Raw genomic sequence first — 18967 nt, forward strand, 5'->3', positions numbered from 1 at the left:
AAGGCGGCGCTAAACTGCTGAGCCACCGGGGCTGCCCTGGTTCCATTTTCAAATGCACTGAGACTGCCCCCCCTTTCCTCCTTGTACTTCTCATCAGCAGAAATTGGTTGTGGCACTGAGTCCCCAGTAGCGTATGCATGTCTTGGGATTTAATTTACAAGTGCGTCTTGGACTGTGTGTGTCTCAGACAGGGCTTTGGGCAAAGATGTCAGATTACATTTTCAAGTAATGCTTTTTAGAAATGCAGACAGAGTAAGTGGCATATTCAAGGCTACATGGGCAAAAGTAGCCTGTTGGAGTGGGCTGCTTTGCACAGAGAGGAAGACGACTTTGCCAGCAGAAGCATTAGCCAAGCGTCTACCCTTAACCCTGTTGTTGTCCTTTATACAAGGCAAGCCTTTTACTATTAAAGTCTTCCTGGAAATACCTTCTCTCTAAAATGAAAGTGGATTCTTTTTTAATTAGGTATTGCCAAAAAATCTGTACTTCAGTGTTTGGTATAAGCTGGTCTCCATAAGGTCCTGCCAGGGGCCCCTGGTGGCTATGAAATGGACAGAGTACACTGGCTATGCTGGGCCATTTGTGTATGTATTTATTTGTTTAAAGATTTATTTATTTATGAGAGCATGCATGCACGTATGCAAGAGCAAGTGGAAGTAGGGAAGGGGACAAGCTGACCATGTGCAGAGTACAGAGCCTGGCATGGGGCACAGTCCCATGACCCCGAGATCATGACCTGAGCCAAAATCAAGATTCACCTGCCACCTTGGTGCCCCAATATGCTGGGCCTTTTTGATGCTCCAGTGTATTCATGTGTCAGTGGAAATGGTGCTGTTTTCATTCAGCAGGTTACTGGTAACTTTTATTGCTGTTACCCATTTTTGAAGGGTGTCTCAGTGTAAAATTTCTGTGGGGCAGTTTATACCCCTCAATGTCTAGCACCTTCTTTTTTTGTCTAGCACATTCTTAAGTATAGAAAATTATTTTTTCCTGCTGTCTCTAAGTTTTCCAGCTTCAGGTTGTGTGTCTGTGTGTGTATGCATTGGCGGTAGAAAAAAGGTGGGCTTTCCCTTGGACTTAGAAGCCTATTTTGATAGCATCCAATAAGTAGCCCCTGAACATGGATTATTTTCCAAACTCATGAATTGTTTTGCCTTGGAGATTCTGTGCATACCCCAATGGAATCTTTGCAGGCATTCAAAAACCAGCATGTGATGAATTTTAGCCTGTGACAATCTTAAAAAGTAGCTGCCCCCTTATTATAATTCATTTAAATAGCACTGCGTGTCTTAAGCTCTCACTCTGAGCATTCCAATTAATTTTCTATGTGGGGTGTGTGATGGATTATTTAATGCAACTACAGCAATTGCTGTATTAGTTGGGGTTCTTCGTATTAGTTCACATGTTAAGACCATGTTGGGGGAAATCCTCAACCCTGAAACCTGGAGACAACTGGATAGCTCTCTGTTAATTATGTGTCTCAGTACCAAAGTCCTACTGTGAACTTGTTAAGCCAGTGAAGAGGGAGTTTTGTTTTTGGTTGTAACAAAGATGTTTGCAGAAAACTGAGCCTTAGCAACCTTCTTCTTTGGCTAATGAGATCTAAGATACTCTGAAGCTTCACAGCTTCTAAACTCTTATACACAATCTTACCCACCCCCATTCCTTTTTGGGTTAGATTTGTCTGCTGACCAAGGGTTTCCAAAATGCTCAAAGAAACTTTTAGCAGTTTCTTTCTGGATGAGGAAGTTATTTGAAGATTGTTTCCCTCCTCCCTTCCCTCAATAGTCCTTTATTACATATTCCCCCTTTTTTGTGTGGCAGTAACATTCTCCCTACTTTTTAATTGCCAAGAAGGAAGAATGATCAGGCATATATCAGATCATGTAATGATTTGCATACATGCTGTTGACAGTCCTAGTTTAGTCAAATTAAGTTGCTTACCTTTGTTTTATCTGCTGTACCCCACATCACCAAAGCCACTGTGATATCTGTCTTAGGTCAAGATTTATTCTTCTAAGCACACTTAGCCAAGAAGCAGCAATGGCCAGCTGATGGCTCAGTTCATTTCCCATGATTGGTGGTGTTTGATTGGCTCATCATTCTCCAGCCCTTTATTTATTGTATGTACTTATGGTTGGGTTGACAGGTGCATATGTCTTCAGCATACTCATTTCCTGAGTACCTGCGATCTTGATTTGTTTTCAGACCTCTCATCTTACATGGAACACGAACAGCAATAGCAGGAGGAACCATGGCAGTGAATGCTTGTAAACATGTGTAAAAACTAGATAACTGTTGGGGTTGGGTTTTCAGTGGCACCATATCTCCTAGTCATTATGAAGGAGAGGTATGGTCTCTGCAAAGCACAGTTGTGTTCTCTGGCAAGAGGAACAAGGTATGGGTGGAATTCAGGATCTATTAAAAGTAAAAAAAAAGCCCTCCTAACCCTCCTGTGCTAACCACAAGCAGAATGTAGTTGGTGTAGGGGAGGGAGATACTTTACGGGTTGGGCTGCTGTGGAGTGATGCATATTAAAGCATTTCTCTGGACTCTGAGGACTACATTACTTCATAAAGATTACATTTATTGGAAGCTATCAGTCTATATTGGGATGAGTGGCTACATATCCCAGTATCATAAGGTCAAATAGTGTCTAACTGCAGAAGATACTGGATGAGAAAGTCTGAAATTTGAGGGTCATTTGCCATTACCATTTGTGACTTAAAGCCTGAAGTTATCCAGTGTGAACTCCCATTGTTTCTTCTTGGCCACCAACTCCTTGAAATCCACTTATTCCTTTGCTTCCCCACAGTGTGACTACCTCTGGTGTCTTTGCTTAGTCTTTGGCTGTCAGATATTTTATAAATCATTATTCATTAAGGGTACCCTCTCTTGGAATGTCAACTCCCAAAAGCTAGAAAAACTTATGTCTCATTTGCATAATTTATAGAGTATTTAGCATAGAATCTTGACTAATTTATTTTTTTAAAAAAATCCTTGGGTTGATCTTGAATGATACTGTTTATTGGCCACACTGATTCTCCTGTGGTATAGCAATCTTCTTGATTTGAAAGTTCTTTTGTCTTTTGTAGGTGGCTTTATTATTTTAGCTTTTCCATAAGGGAATGGATGTTTTTAGTTTATTTTCTTAAATAAACTCTACCCTCAACATGGGGCTCAAACCCAGGACCCTGAGTTCATGAGTCGAATGCTCTACACGATTGAGCCAGCCAGCTGCCTTGATGTTTTTTTAGTTTCAGTAAAACTTTTCAGATACACATGATACCTAGGCTTTTACGGGAACCTCTCAGGTGGAATTGAAGTGTGTGCACTTAAGCAAAAGTCTTGCCTCTTAGACCTGATGAATGATGATGGAGATTGATTGTCGTACAATTTTATCTTCCAGGTGATCATTTGAAGATCTGTCCCCAGGGCTATACCTGCTGCTCTCAGGAGATGGAGGAGAAATACAGCCTGCAAAGTAAAGATGATTTCAAAAGTGTGGTCAGCGAACAATGTAACCACTTGCAAGCCATCTTTGCTTCCCGTTACAAGAAGTTTGATGGTAGGTATTGGAACTCTGGTCCAAAGAAGCATCAATATGTGCTTTGTTCTTGACTTTGTTTTACACCTTTTATGCAAGTCACATTTTACAGTAACAGCTCAGTTCATACAATTGCTTTTTCACAGCTCCTTTGTCTTCTCCGAAGACATTCTCCTTGTTGGATCCCTAAGGGCAAGTTAGCCTTCCAGCTTCATTGCTAGGATCCTTCTGGATACAGTAGAATCTGTATGGTAGGCATTATGGAAATCTGGTCACAAGGAGCCAAAAAAGAGATTTAAGTAGTTTAATTTAAAGGCTTTCATTTATTTTCTTGGGTGAACACAAAATAGTGTTGTTGACGCAAGTTACTGGGGGAAAAAAAATCTCCCTAATAAAAAGCAGGCATCTGAAAACAGAATAAGCATAGAGATTCTGCAGATGCTGGACTTCAAATTAAATTTCAAACTGGATTCCCCAGAGACAACCAGAATTCCTAGGAGCCCTGTAGAACATGGATAGGATTAAAATTCAGCTCTTGAGTTTGCATGCAGCAGGGACCCAGAAGTAGCTCCTGTATTTATAATTGTCGTTAAGCTGGGTTTCATCCCTTAGCTAGTACCTTGGCTTAGTCTATCCATGTAAAGCCATGACCCAACCCATTTCAGTCCCCTGCGCCAAACAGGAATTCTCATATGAACGCTTTCTTTTAATAGTGAAGAAATGGCCAAGATAAGCCAAATGAGAAGCACTTCAATCATACCTGAGGCAATGTTACAGATAACAGACTTTTAGAGTCTGGGTTCCAAACACCTCAGGATTCTCTTCTCTGTTGCTCTTCACTCAGTTTGAAGAGTGTTATGAAGTAGATTTAATTTTAATAGGAATTATTTCCTTTGTGCCTGTTTTAAAGGCCATTCTAATTACATAGTACCTTTGAAGCATGCTTTTCCTGACATTATGTGTGGTGGTGAAGTACAAGGCAAATTTTCGAGATGTGAAATGTCTTTGAGTATTTCTGCAAAGGGCTTGTTACCATGGTGAGAAGTTGGACTAAATTAGATTTATATAGCTGATAAGGCAGTCCCCAGCTAAAGAACAGGTTGTATTTCAAATGTTGGCTTTTGAGATTTGTTATTTGAAACTTAGAACCAATTTAATAAGTGTTTGGTTCCCAGGCTAGACCATGAAAGCATATTTAATTTGTAATGTAGTTGAACTAAAGTTCTCTCTATGTAGCATGTCATTTATCATACCCATTTTACCACCAGTTACTATGCAATATTGTATTCAATCTTGAATTTATCTCCTCCTTCTCCTGGGTGGATGAAAATGTTTTATATGTCTGTATATCCTGTCTATTAGTCTATACCCCCACCCCATAATACATGCTGTAACTATAAAGAGTACTTAACAACATGGTAACATCCCTCGAAGATGGGTGTTATTGCCAAAAGACATCATTAGGCCACCTCTGTTTCTCTTGGTCACTAAACTCTTAGTTTAATCATTGAAAAGACTGGTATTCGCTTGACTGGCATTTCTTATTCAAGACAGTAACCTCAGCATTTTCTTTGACTTTGAAGAGGATACTTAGACAATTAGATGGCCATCTTAGAAAACTTGAGATGCTAACACATGAAAACAACCCCTTGGGGTTTAATAAGGGCATGTAGGAGGAAAAAGTCCTGCTCTTTACAAATGGCTAGCCTGTTGGTAGCATGATGGAGTGGAGACAAAGCTGTTTTCAGGTTCTGCCACCTCCAAGTCACCCCATTTCCTGTTAGACGGGTCTCCTCCTGGTACGGAGCCCACAGACATTAGTGACGTCTCTTGCCTGCAGGCCTGCTGCTTTAGCTATTCTTTCCCCTTCCCACTCCCCATGGTTTTATAGCATTACTCGTATGATTCCAGCGTGTAGTTTTTAAAAAGCCATACAGAGAAACACTATCAGTAAGTGTTAACATATGTTTTTTTAAAAAGGATGGAAAAACCGATTCTCTGGCCCTTCCCTACCAGGTTTCACATTCAATAAATGTGTTAACATTGTTTCTTTATCAGTTTCAAAACTGGTCTTGAAAAATGATTATGAAGCTTTCGTTTATTTCTTCTGACTTCAAATTAAAATATGGCATAGACAACAAAGGTAGTGAGCACAGATTACATTTCTTTCTTTTTTTTTTTAATACAGATTACATTTCTTTTGAAGGAGTAGTAGCTTAAATGTGTTTGGTCTGGAGATCAGAACAGAGCTCTGGGATACGTTGCCTATTTCCTCCAAGCTAGGTTTTCTGAGATAATTAAATGTGTTTGTATGGTTAAAACTTCAGTTGACTGGTATCCAATAAACCATAATCCTCAAGTGGGTACTGCATTTGTTGACTGATTTTTAAGGATGGCCGTTAGGACCCACCAATGTGCCTCAGGCCTAAAGAGGATGTTGAGTGAAATTGTTTAGGGGCTGTCTTGATGCTCCGTAATCCAAGGGTGGCAGGGTGCTTTGGTCAAAGAATTGTCCAAGCCTGAGGCTATTGATGTGAATGGAAGGGAAGAGATTGGGCAGAGCAATAAGATGGCAGCTGAAGAACCATGATGGAGTGTTCAAGGTGGCAGGAAAAAGGCTGACGACAAATCCTGAGGAAATAACAGAGGGACACATGGGAACCTATAAGGTCAGGCAATTTCAAAGGAGCCTCTTTTGCCATCTCCAAGCTTACAGTGTAAATTTAAAGTGGTGACCCTGAGCCCAGGGTCCTCTACCATCAGAACTTTACTCCTGTTTCTGAGATAACACTTCTTTCTAAGGCTGGAACAGTTAATTTGTTATAAACTTTTTGTTTGAGATTATTTATTTATTTATTTGAGAGAGAAGGCATGTGCATGTGTCCTCTTCCACAAGCTCATGAGCAGAGGGGCAGGGGCGGGGGGGGGGAGCAGACCCCCCCTTCCACAAGCAAGGGATCTACACACACACACACACACACACACACACACACACGGGGGCCCTATCCCGGGATCATGACCCAAGCCGAAGGTAAATGCTTAACTAACTGAGCTACCCAGGTACCCTGCTTATTAAAGTTATAAACTTTTCAACAAAAATAAGGTTGTAGGCTTTTAGGGGGTCAGCCTTCATTAACTAGAAATCATCCCATTGCCTCAGGTTTTCTATCATTCTTCCTCAGGGAGCTCCAGAGTTCAAATGCCAGTCCTGGTGTTTCGGAGCCAATTCCCTTATCTTTAAAGGCTTTTCGTTCTACATGTTTAATTTTTTATTATTTGCCATCTAAAGAGATTATAAAGTCTGTAAACCCATTTTTTTAAAGTTGTAAACTGTGTACATGTGTGTATTCACAGACCTGGAGAAAGTACATTAAGTATACTTACTTAGGCACTACCCCTCCACACCAAAATTCTCAGGATTCTCATTTTTAAACTTGTACGTCTGAGTTTAAGGTCTCACCTCTTTTTTTTTCTACACTGTAATCTCTCTTGCCCATTCTTTAACTGAGGATCTGTACCAGAAATGTACAAATGTACTATCCTAGGCTAGAGACCTGGAGCTAGAAAGTGATAGTGGCAGAGCTAGCTGCTCCCCCTCTTGGTGAGTTCTGGGAAAAAAAAAATTTTTTTTTGAAGTAGAACTGCTAATTAACATAGCTGAATCGGTTATCTCATGAATATGCTAATCAGATGCTCAGTTCAGGGGGCTTTGAAAGAATTGCCAGGCAAAGGAATAGAAATAATAGAAGTGGGGCATAATCCGTGTTTAGGGACCACAACATAAAGGCCCACCCCAAAATGTCATGTTTTGTGAGAGACTAGTTGTTTTTAAAAGAAGCATAGTTCAATCAAACAACCCAAATAGATTAAGAAGATTAGAGCTGCCATGTTAAATATATCTCTGAATCACATAGTAAAACCGATGTAACAAGTTCGAAAATTTATTTTTGCTTAACTTCCAAAATCAAATAGTTTGCATGTTAAATCTTAAGGAAATAGAGATGTTGTCTTGATGCTAGTCCACTGCAAAAACTCTGTTAATTCATCAGTGTAGGGAGCAAATGTAGTAACTTCGGGAGGCAGAGCACACTGAATTGTCAGCCTGATTCTGCTGTGAACCCACTGTGACCTGGGGCAATTAACTGGGTCTCAGTTTTCCCATCCATAAAATGAAGGGGTTGAGCTAGATGCTCTCTAAAGACCCTTTCAATTCTAAAAATTCTGTGAATCTTCTAAACATGTGACTAGACCAGCTGCTTTAGTGAAAGGTCTTACAAGATGTTAATTAGCCGCCTGTCTGGTACCCTCTATTTTCCTGCTATCATTTCTTAACTCCACTACTTTCCCCAGGTCTTTGAAAACCCTCCCATGAGCCTGAGGCTTGTTAACTCAAAGAATAGTAGAAATTTTCTGAATTAGCTTAAAACGCACATAAAAGAAATAATTGTCTGTCCCATCTATCTGCACAGGCCAAGTGTAAATCAAAGTGGCCACCCTTCCCTGAAGCCCTCAGCCCCCTTGTTTTCTATCATTTCACGAAGGCAGGACGTTTCGCACTCTGAAGATTTTGCCAAATCTGTGTTTTAATCACTGACTGGAAGTTTCCCAGAGTTCACACTGGCCATCCCTTCATTAGGCCGGTTGAGAAACCAGTGTGGAGGTGCAGGGAGTTGACGGCATTAGAATTCGCAGGCCCAAAACACAGTGACCTCAGTGGGAGGAAGCTGGCTACTCACTTTAAAAGGCAAATACCTCTGACCTTCACTGTTTTTTCAACTACATGGTTTTATTCTTGTCCTTTGCGTGTCCATATTGACTGACTTACTGAAGACCCCCGGGGAGTTTTTTATGTCAAAAAAAAAAATCCTCCAAATAAATGTGTCATAGAAGGGTATAACCTACATATGTCCTAGGGTTGCTTTTTAATCCTCACCTTAGATTTGATACATTCAGACATTAAAAAAATGCATTGCTTTTTTAAAACCTCTGCTGTAGTGCAGTGGACAACATTTCATAGGCTGAGTAACTACAGAACTACAAAGAAAGACATGAGGCCTTCTCGCCATCCTGCAAATGCAGCGCTCTTTCTAGATCATAATGCTAATGGTCTTTGATTTCCTTAGAAGACACTACTACTCTTTTCTTTATAATTCTGTTTTCTTTTCCTTCCATGTGAAGGGGACTAGAAGGCCAGACATTTTGCTAACTGTTTTATAATCTCTGTGAAACTTGGTGAAAAAGAGCCACTGGCAGCTTACTGTAATCAAATCAAGAGCTCAGACAAAACACACCCATTTCTGTATTGACAAAGGTTTTCTGCCTTTTGAGTTGTTATCTGAAGTGTGACCAATTGTGGCTCTAGCATTGGCTATCTCTGCGGATTGAAAATGCTTGTGCAACTTCCAGGGAGCCCAGAGCCCCCGGTACTTGGCTCTGTGGGCCTCTGCTGTTAGCTTTGACTTCTTAAGAAGTAGTGGCATCAGCAAGAAGCAGCAAGTGAGTCAGTGGAAGAGCTTCGACTGAACTGCTTTTATCTATTTTGTTGGTTCGTTGCACTTTGAGCCCGTGAGTCCAGAAAGCTGTTGTTTCTCTCTGCCCACCCTCTTTCCGTGTATCTGTCCATCCAGGCAAAGAAAAGGGCATATTCGATCCTGCACTGCGTCTCCACTGATTGACAGGGAGAATTCTCCAGCCAGGCCAGGCCTTTCTCCACCTGCTTCTCCTTGAAAGAATTAGCAAAGCAATTGAAACTGTTGTAATAAATATGCCTCAGGGAGAGCACTACATGGGCACAACCTTTCCTGGAGTTCAGTGGGTCAGAAATTTTGAAAGACACTCTCATAGCCTTTGATTTAGTAATTCTGCTTTCAGGTATTTATCTCAAGGAAAGAAAGATCTGTATACAGGTTTATATTCAGGGGTGTCCATCACAGCATTATTTACAATAATGAAAAATAGGAAATCGGTCTTAAATGTCTCATAATGATCCCGGTCTGTGCATATGGTGTCATATATATGCAGTTGTTATAAATGGTGTTACCAAAGAATCTCATACCCATAGGAAATGCTAAAACTGTACGGTGTTACCTGAGAACAGGTACAGATACGGTATGATCTTAAGCCTGTAACAATACATATCTTCATAGGAAAAACATAGGGAATTTGATAAACTGTTGTTGTGGCTGTCTTTTAGTGATGGGGTAATCGACAATTTGGTTCTATTTTCTTCATATCTCTCCATACTTTTTAGATTGCTATAGCTTGAAAAGGGATACTTGATAGGAAAAGAAATTGTATTTTTTATGAAAAACATAACTGTTTTGGTGGTGTTTTAAGAAAATATTTGGGGTTCCCCCCAAAAAAGTATCACAGTGGTCACTGTAGACCATTTGTAGACAGTAGAAAAATGCATGGAAACTTTCAGCGATTAAGTTAAATGAATAGAATAAAGGGAAATAAAGTACTTTTTGAGTACAATGAAGGTATAGTATTTTTCTGGTTATAAATGTTACTGAAAAATTTGGGTGGACAAAAGTGAGAAACACCTACTGAAAAATAATTACCCTATGTCCCTGACACCCGTTGTATTTTTTTAAGATTTTATTTATTTATTCATGAGAGAGACAGAGAGAGAGAGAGAGAGGCAGAGACCCAGGCAGAGGGAGAAGCAGGCTCCATGCAGGGAGCCCAACGTGGGACTCGATCCTGGGTCTCCAGGATCGGGCCCTGGGCTGAAGGCAGTACCAAACCGCTGAGCCACCTGGGCTGCCCGACACCCATTGTATTTACATCAGCATCATATTTGCCTTATCTTTTTTGTGCATGTAGATGCAAATTTGAGTCTTAACAGATTATTGATACTTTATGTCCTGATTTTTCTCTTGCCACTAAGTCATGAGCACCTAAACTGTATTATAAGGTTTGTTTATGAGGCCACAGAATAGAACCACATAGAGTTATTATATGGAACACTTGGGATGGCTGCTCCAGCCTCCTGGCTTGCTTAAACCATCCCCTCAGCCTTCTTCAGGCACTGGAATGAGAAGGCATAGGTGTGTTAAAGGGAATTGGCTAGCTGGAGCCAGGTGCCCTCTTCCTGTGGAAGGAATGGTGTCCAGTGGAAGACTTAGAGTATTTAGCCATGTCTCTGGCTACAATAGCATGAGATGGGAGCCATGAGAGAGAACACAAGGAGCTTTAGCATTCAAAATGGATTAACTACGAAAATGAACCTTGCAGAAAAAGGGTTGTGCCTATTTTGGTAGGATCCCTAGCACCTTTTCGTATGTTCACAGCCCTTGCTGTGATTGGCAATTGTCCTGTCATCCTAGGGGAGGTCTGTTGATGTGCTATCGGTCGATGAACATTAATCGAGTGTGTGTCCTTTTAGTACACCATGCCCTAGCAGGTACTTTTGAGGAGTAAGATTTTGCCAAGATAGAGGAAAATGCCTGCTGAAAACTTAAATAGACTTTATCGAAAAAGCAAGACAGAGGGAAGAGATCTTCAGAGACCAAAGTTTCAGTTTCGTTTCAGTCAGTAAGATGTTCGTTTAATTTCCTTTTTCTCTTACATTCATCGATGGCTTATTCTCGCTGTTCTTGATTAAATGCATGCTCTTGGATGAATGGGTGAATATAACTCTTTGAGTTTTCTTAACAGTGTGAAAAGTATGATTTGTAGCACTTTCAAGGAGGCTTCTTTTCTCAGGAATTTTGTCAAGGTGGTAACTTAATGTTCACACACCATGCCAGGGCTGTGAAGTACAGTCTTTACAGTAAAGAGGAAATTAATCCTTCAACATAAAAGGCAGTTTCCTAATACTATAAACACAAGGTGGTAATTTATAGCACACAGCCAAGTGGATTGAAAAGAAAGGACTTCCAATCTCTTAAGGTCGTGGGTTAGTTCTAGAATGTTTTCTAGCTCATTAATCAATAGCCAGCCAATTGTTTATAATGGAGTAATTAATGGTGTTTAATAGCAGAACTGTGGGCCTTTTGAACTGTTTCAAGAATTTTGAATGTTTATTTGATGCAGGACAAGTGGCTGGGGAGAGAAGAAATGATGTTCTTCTTCATTCTTTTTAAAAGACAGGATATTTGAGTAGAAACTGTTTATATGGAAAAGGAGTCATCTCATTTTAGTTTTTCCCATGTTCAACTGGTATTATTGATATTAAGAATAATTCGCATTTAGAGCTGGGAAGTACTCAGTCCCCTAGCTCAGCCCTTGTTCTGAGCTGACTTCTGGCAGATGAAATGTGTGGGGAGGGGTGGGTGGTGATTGTCCTGCCACTTCCTTCTCAGTTTTCCTTTCACCGATTCTTTGCTTAATCCTTTACCATGATCTGTGTTTTATCTTTGCATGAAGTGTGTGATACTCTCTTCTGATATAAAACCTCTTCCATGCGTTTCTCTCTTTGGTTTCTTTCTCTCAATGGTCCCTCCCACCCATGTAGATGTCTGGGACATTGCACAGCATTGGGAGCCAGAGCCGTTAAGCATTTCCTTTGACTAAATCGCTCCCAGTATTATAAGGCCTTGAGTCTCCTTAACTGATCTCCAGCAACTTTGGCTTAATGGCTTCCTGAGCTGGATAATATTTGACTCTGCTAGGAGAGATAAAAACAAGCATCAAGAGACTTTTAAGGTGATTGTAGATAGGAAGAAACCCTAAAGGTGACAATAAGAACACTACCTATTACAAGTAGTGTCCATTTGTTGAGCGTCTTTGGTGTGCTGGGCATTATTCATCTAAGGTGAGTAGTAACAGTGTCATGTTATGGATGAGGCCACAGAAAATCAGGTTAGATCTTTCATCCATCTGAAGTCACACAGTTCGTAAGTGAGAGATCCCATGGTTTCCCCACTGTGTCACACTGGTTTAGAGATGTATCATGTTAGTTTCTGTTTCCACCCCTATGTTAAGTGCTCATCCATGAGCCCTGGGAGTAGCAGTTGCTTGATCCTTAGAACATAATCACTCAAGCCTCCGAACTGCAAGCTGAAGGAGAAATAAACCATGATCACAGATACCATATTTTAAATGCTTTTAAACCATCACCTCATTGACTCTGTCTTTCAGACACCGGTAGCATCCCTTGAAACAGATTCCCTTCCCACCATTTTCCACGAATAGAAGTTGTTGCCACAAGGGAGATCTAATTTCCAATTAACGGAGCTTCTGATCGTTGCGGAATCCTGGGTTATACCGTGCTGGTTGGTCCTCTCTTCACCACTGAGTATCTTATAATTGGCTTCAGGTATAATAATTAAGAAGGAATGATTGCTAGGTATCTCCGGCCTGTACAGTTGTTCTTCAGCAATTAAGATCTGATCCTGATCCTGAATTCTGAATAATGGAGGAGAAAGTGAAGATGAACATTACAGTGATTAATGAAGTTGCCATTAATGGCCGTGGACCAGGACTCAAATGTCTAATTTTGCTCTATTCCTCATTGTAGAAGGAGGTGTCCTAGGAATAAAAGGAGGACTGGGGATGCACAAGAGTTATACACGAACATAGGAAAGCTACTAGTTTGTAGGAGGGGCAGGTGTAAAAGCCCCCGTTTTTTCTCCTTATAGCAAATTATTATGCTTTGGCTGATATTGGACCTAATTGAAGTGACTTTTAGAATTTAAGTTATGTCCATCATCCTTATAAGGTCTCTGAGGCAAAAGGCATAGGTTGAAGAGTCCCATTTAACAGAGTCAGTAAGAATAAGTCTAAAGAGGAGGGAGTTTAGGTCTTTTGAATCCCTTGACTTTTGTTCCATTAACTTCCATAGGTGAAAGAGATGAATACTTTAAAACTTTCTATATGAAATGAAAGATTAAGGATTTTATAGATGCTTTAAAAATCTCTGGTGCACATAAAACCATGTGCGGAGGGTTGGTGGTATAGTAAAGGTGAATTGGATGAAGGAAATTTGTCTTATTGGAAATGTTGATTATAGTCTGGGCGAGAAGGTTAAGACGTGTGCTAAACCTGTGCTTTGATTTGAGCCCATAATAGCCACTCAGTACATAACTGTCAAATTGCATATCCATTAAGAAGGATTAAATTATCAGATTTTAACTTGTTATACATCAATTTTGTAGAATTTCTGTGTATAGCCCACTCAAACAATCTTTATATTTGCAACTTATATGGACATACTAAAGAGTCTTTAAAAGAGTGTCAGAAAGAAAATCCATTTTCTGAACAATGAAAGGAATTAGAATTTAGTATGTATGGAGCGCCAAACTGATTTCTTAAAGTTTAAATTAACATCACACACAGCACAGGTACACACACACACACACACACACACACACACACACACACACCCTTCCTAGACAGAATTTGAGTCCTAGGAAACAAAGTAAGGTCCATGGTGGTATTGGACAGAGGGCATGCTGGTTTGAAATCAGTTCTCCTCTTAATTAGATTGTTTCTCTTATGCTCCAGAGCAGCTACATTATACAGGGACACCAACCCATAGGTTCTTGATCTGAATGAGGAAGTCTGCGACTTTTATTTTTTTTTCCCATAAAATGTTTAGTGTCTTAGCATTTCTTTGACTTGGAACACTTAGAAGCCTAAACAATGAATTCTGACATTGTATAGATGTTTTTAAATTCAAACACCTCTGAAATGCCACTCTGCCTCCACCCATAAAATCTGTACAACTAAGGTGCCATTCACTAGAAATACAAGTGAATATTCAGTTACTTATTAAATGAGTCATCAAAGCACAAGTCTAATAATTTCCAACAACCTACTTCTACACTAAATGATGTGTGCCAATTTTATGAGCAATATAATAAAAATCCAATGTGAGGGAAGGACCTGTGGTTGCCTTTGGAATCTTCTCTTTTGGATCGTGAAATACTCATAGCACTGGATTGACACAAGGCTTGCATACTGATCTCAATGACCAGGCTTCAGTTTCCCAGCATGTGAGAGCTATGTGTGTAACCCACTGGACCCATACTAATACAACTCAGCTTCCCTTGTTTATTATATACCTGATAAACCAGCAGCACTTGGCCAGGGTGCTAGGGATTCAAGCAAGGCACTGGAAGTGGACCTGATGGCATTTCCAGGTCTCTTCTTACCCCAAGACTCTCTGGCTTTGAATTCTAGAAAAGTGCTGCCTGCATCTGGACACTTAGTTGAGAGACTTCCACACAAGAAAATTTATCCCCACCAAAACATGATAAATCACACCCAGGAATGTGAGGGAAAAAATGGGAAAAAAACCAGCTCATTGGAAAGACATTCTAATTAAAACGTTTAACCTATATGCTTCGTATTTAGCACAGCCTTGAGCTGGTGCTGATTGCTATTGAGGGGTGAAATGAGACACATTTCCTTGGCTAGAGTGGTGGTTCTCAAACATTAGGGTAAACAGAGTTGCAGATGGCTAGGATCCATGCCCAGAATCTCTGATCCAGTGGGTTTAGGGTGGGGCCCAGGAACTTGCATTTCTAACAAGTGCCCTGGTGATGTGGTAACATGGTGTTGATGTTTGCCTGTCGTGGGACCACACTTGAGAATCACTTGGGATTTGGGAGAGAATTAGAGGCCTCTCAGGTATCTGATTTGAGTAACGTTTTTCCTATGGTTCTCTAGCTCCTTGCGTACTTTCCAGTGGTCTTCCAGGCAGAAAACTTCTGTAAAAAAATACCAGGCAGTGCGCTTGGAATGGAGGTGAGAGGTTGACTTGTGCACTACCCTTTCTTTTTAGCTCTTCAGAGGGAATCCATTTCCCTTTGTCTCTTTGAAGAGCACCCAGGAAATAAAAAGCGAAACTCAACCAAAGGAAAAGGAAAGAGCCCCTCTCCCCACAAAAATACCCCATGAACAAAACACACACAGTTTGAAAAGCTGAAACCCAGAAGACCGTGGACTTTGAGGCTCAAGCCCCCATGTGGTGATGAGCAGAGGCATAGGTATCTCTTGGAAGTAAACAAAGTCACACACATCCCCTCCAAAAGGCTTCAGTGTTTCCAATGCAGGTTTTGATAAACTGTTTGTTTTTTTGTTGTTGTTGTTTGTTTTGTTTTGTTTTGTTTTGATTTGAGAAACTATTTGGAAGTAGTTCTCAGCCTCTGATTTGCCCACCCAGTATGAGAAGATAATGGCTTTGTTGGGCTATTGCATTTTGAGAAGATTGCTAATGTTCTGGCTTCAAAGGAGGCACCAGATTTTCTTTTCTGCTCCATGTTCATTTGGAGGCACTTTCTTAATTGATGTGGTCCTTATATTTTGCTTTGGTATTTATTACATTTCCTGCTTGTAAACTTGATATCATGAAGTGTTTATTTTTATACCAGCCATAGATTCTTTAAGAATGATTGTTATAGATACACCACTAACTTTTTTCTTCTTTGAACTGCCTAGGAAAAGCTTCAGGAGAAACTAATTTGCCCTTTGTACTTAAGAGATTAAAATCTCTTAACACTCAAGCCAAAAAGTATACCTGGAATAACCAGGTATTCTTAATGTATTTTTCTCAAGTTATTTTCCCTGCTGTCCTGTAAATCTACCAAATCTGTAATTGAGTCTGCTAGGCATTGCATGTCTCTCTCCCTCCTCCCACCCTCCCCCCACAGAATCTCATGATGTTGCCATATGAACTCTTTAAGAACCCAGGGTTAACTTGAATACCCCAATTTGTACTAATGCCATGGGAAACATCTGAGGACCCATTTTCAGAAAACCTGAGTGCTAGCTTTTGGAGTATTTCATTATGTTTCTTGGCCTCCAGCATTTCCCAGGCAGTGTTCTTTTTTTTTAAGATTTTATTTGTTTGTTTGTTTGTTTATTTATTTATTTATGAGATTGAGAGAGAGAGAGAGAGGCAGAGACACAGGCAGAGGGAGAAGCAGGCTCTATGCAGGGAGCCCATGCAGGGACGCATCCTGGGACTCCAGGATCTTGCCCTGGGCCAACGGCAGGCACTAAACTGCTGAGCCACCCAGGCATCCCCCTCAGGCAGTGTTCTTGCATGTCATGTAGATGTAAGGAGAAAAGAAAAAAAAATTGTGTCCAAGTAAAACAAGGTGTTTTGAAAATACCTGTCCTGGTGTCAGATTGCCTTTACAAGGCATAGTTAGCTTTGGTTTAGATTCTTGTAGTAGAAAGTTCTGGCAAACCTCATGTTTTAGATTTCATGTACCCATTTTTATCTGGTTCTTTATTTACCTTGTGACTGAATGAGAGAAGTGTGTGTGTACGTTTTATATTGACTCCTGAGAAGTTGTTGGTCCAAGATATCATTTTTTCCCCGTATCTTAGATGTAGATACAAGTAAGTGACTTTGTGACTTGTGACCTTGATTTACTTTCATTGATAAATGATCAGTTGTAATCCACCTCATCTGTGAACATGTTTTCCAGTTTCATTTTGTCATTTTTTCCCCAGTTTTTAAATTGACCTGAAAAACACTGTTAATTACTGAAAATCCTTGTTTTCTTTTTTGTTTTGTTTTTAGAATTCTTCAAAGAACTACTGGAAAATGCAGAGAAATCTCTGAATGATATGTTTGTGAAGACCTACGGCCGCCTATACATGCAAAATTCTGAACTGTTCAAAGATCTCTTTGGGGAGCTGAAGCGCTACTACGTGGCAGGAAGTGTGAACCTGGAAGAAATGCTAAGTGACTTCTGGGCTCGCCTTTTGGAGCGGATGTTCCGCTTGGTGAACTCCCAGTACCACTTTACAGATGAGTATCTGGAATGTGTGAGCAAGTACACCGAGCAGCTGAAGCCCTTCGGAGACGTCCCTCGGAAACTGAAGCTGCAGGTTACTCGTGCATTTGTAGCAGCCCGTACTTTTGCTCAAGGCTTAGCGGTTGCAAGAGACGTAGTGAGCAAAGTCTCTGTGGTAAGTGCTGTTTGCATCCTGTGTTGTTTTATGTTGTTTCATTTTAAAAGAAGGTTTTGGGGGGCACCTGGGGGCCACAGTAAGTTAAGCGTCTGACTCCTGGTTCCAGCTCAAGTCATGATCTCAGGGTCAAGAGTTTGAGCCCCACGTCAGGCTCCAAGCTCAGTATGGAGTCTGCTTAGGGTTCTCTCTCTCCCTCTGCCCGTCCCACTTGTGTGCTGGCTCGCTCATGCTCCCACCCCCGCAATAAGTAAATAAAAAGAAAGTTTGGGAGGTAGAAAATCAGTAGAATTCCACTGGCTTGATAACCATTTTCTTCTGTGCTCTCTTCTTTCTCTTAGCCTTTTCCCTCATACACTTTGTTCTGATGGAGATACACCATATAGTTAGAGACCGTGCTGTGATGACTATCATCTTATAACGTCATTCTTTCCAGTGGTTTCTTTGGTAGCTTTTCTTAGAAGCAGGATGTATGTTCACTTGGGAACCTTAATTTTCAAAATGGGTTTAATATTGCCATATTGTTTTCAGCCCCCATTTTACTTCTCCTCCAGGGAAAGAAAGAGACAGGCTCCATCATTGGTTGCTTTGAGTGACTAGGATTAGGCTTAACTAGTTACGGTCTAGAGCAGTATTTAACATGCATTAGGATGTGTTGTTTCCTTATTTGAAGGCATACTCAGAGCTCTTTAGAGGCTTTTTATGACAGTGTGGGGCACCTGCTCTTGACTTACGGCTTTGTTTACAGGATTACCAAAAGAGAATGAAATTGTAATATATAGGCAAGAGTATATGAAATGAGGCACATTTTCCTCATTTGTTCATTAAAGGAATTGGACTATGTCCTTTGAAACAAGATAAGGATGTGTTTCAGGGGCCTCCTTGAGTCTCCCTCTCAGCAAGGGAGGTATGAGGAGTCTTCTAGTAAGTGACTCTGCATTTGTGTCTTTACCTCCTGGCTGCACTAGAGAATCTTTGCTTTTCTCACTTTTCAAAGTTTTTTTTTAAAGATTTTATTTATTTTAAGAGAGAGAAAGCATGTGTGTGCAAATGAGCATGGGAGAAGGAGCAGAGGGAGAGAGAGAGAATCTCAAGTATGCTTTGTGCTGAGTGAGGACCCCAATGCAGGGCTCGATCTCATGACCCTGAGATCATGACCTGACCTGGAATCAAGAATCAGACACTGAATTGCCACCCAGGTGCCCCTCAAAATATAATTTTGAGCAAGATTTCAAGGTGGGGGAAAGGTTTTATGGCTCCTTCACTCCCTTCTTCCCCAGAAAAAAAATGAAATTTGAAGACTTCTTGAAGGCCTTTCTACCTCTACTCTTCTATGATTTAGTAACAATGAAGAAACAATAATCTGGGGCAAGTTACCTTTGGAAGACTGATCTTGGTTCTGTAACATTTCTGCCCTCAAAGGAAAAGCCAAATTGTTGTCCATTTACTAAAAAATCTGCAGACATAAAGACAGCAGCAGCTTCTACTTGGATCATTTGGTTGTTTTGAGGACAGAAGGGAGTGGTCAAAATGAAAACTGAATAG

General features: G+C 40.5%; 1 protein-coding gene across 3 annotated transcripts in view; it reads left to right on the forward strand.

The window, feature by feature from the left end:
* The window catches only part of GPC4 (glypican 4), a 113441-nt gene that overhangs the window by 75533 nt on the left and 18941 nt on the right, over positions 1-18967 (forward strand). For all 3 annotated transcript variants that reach the window (XM_077889991.1, XM_077889989.1, XM_077889990.1), the window contains exons 2-3: positions 3410-3568; positions 17031-17422. In XM_077889991.1, the coding sequence (XP_077746117.1) occupies positions 3460-3568; positions 17031-17422 (501 nt within the window). In that variant the 5' untranslated portion in view covers positions 3410-3459. The remainder of the gene's footprint in view (positions 1-3409; positions 3569-17030; positions 17423-18967) is intronic.

The sequence above is a fragment of the Canis aureus genome, chromosome X (genome assembly GCF_053574225.1).
Source record: "Canis aureus isolate CA01 chromosome X, VMU_Caureus_v.1.0, whole genome shotgun sequence".
Taxonomy (NCBI): Eukaryota; Metazoa; Chordata; class Mammalia; order Carnivora; family Canidae; genus Canis; species Canis aureus.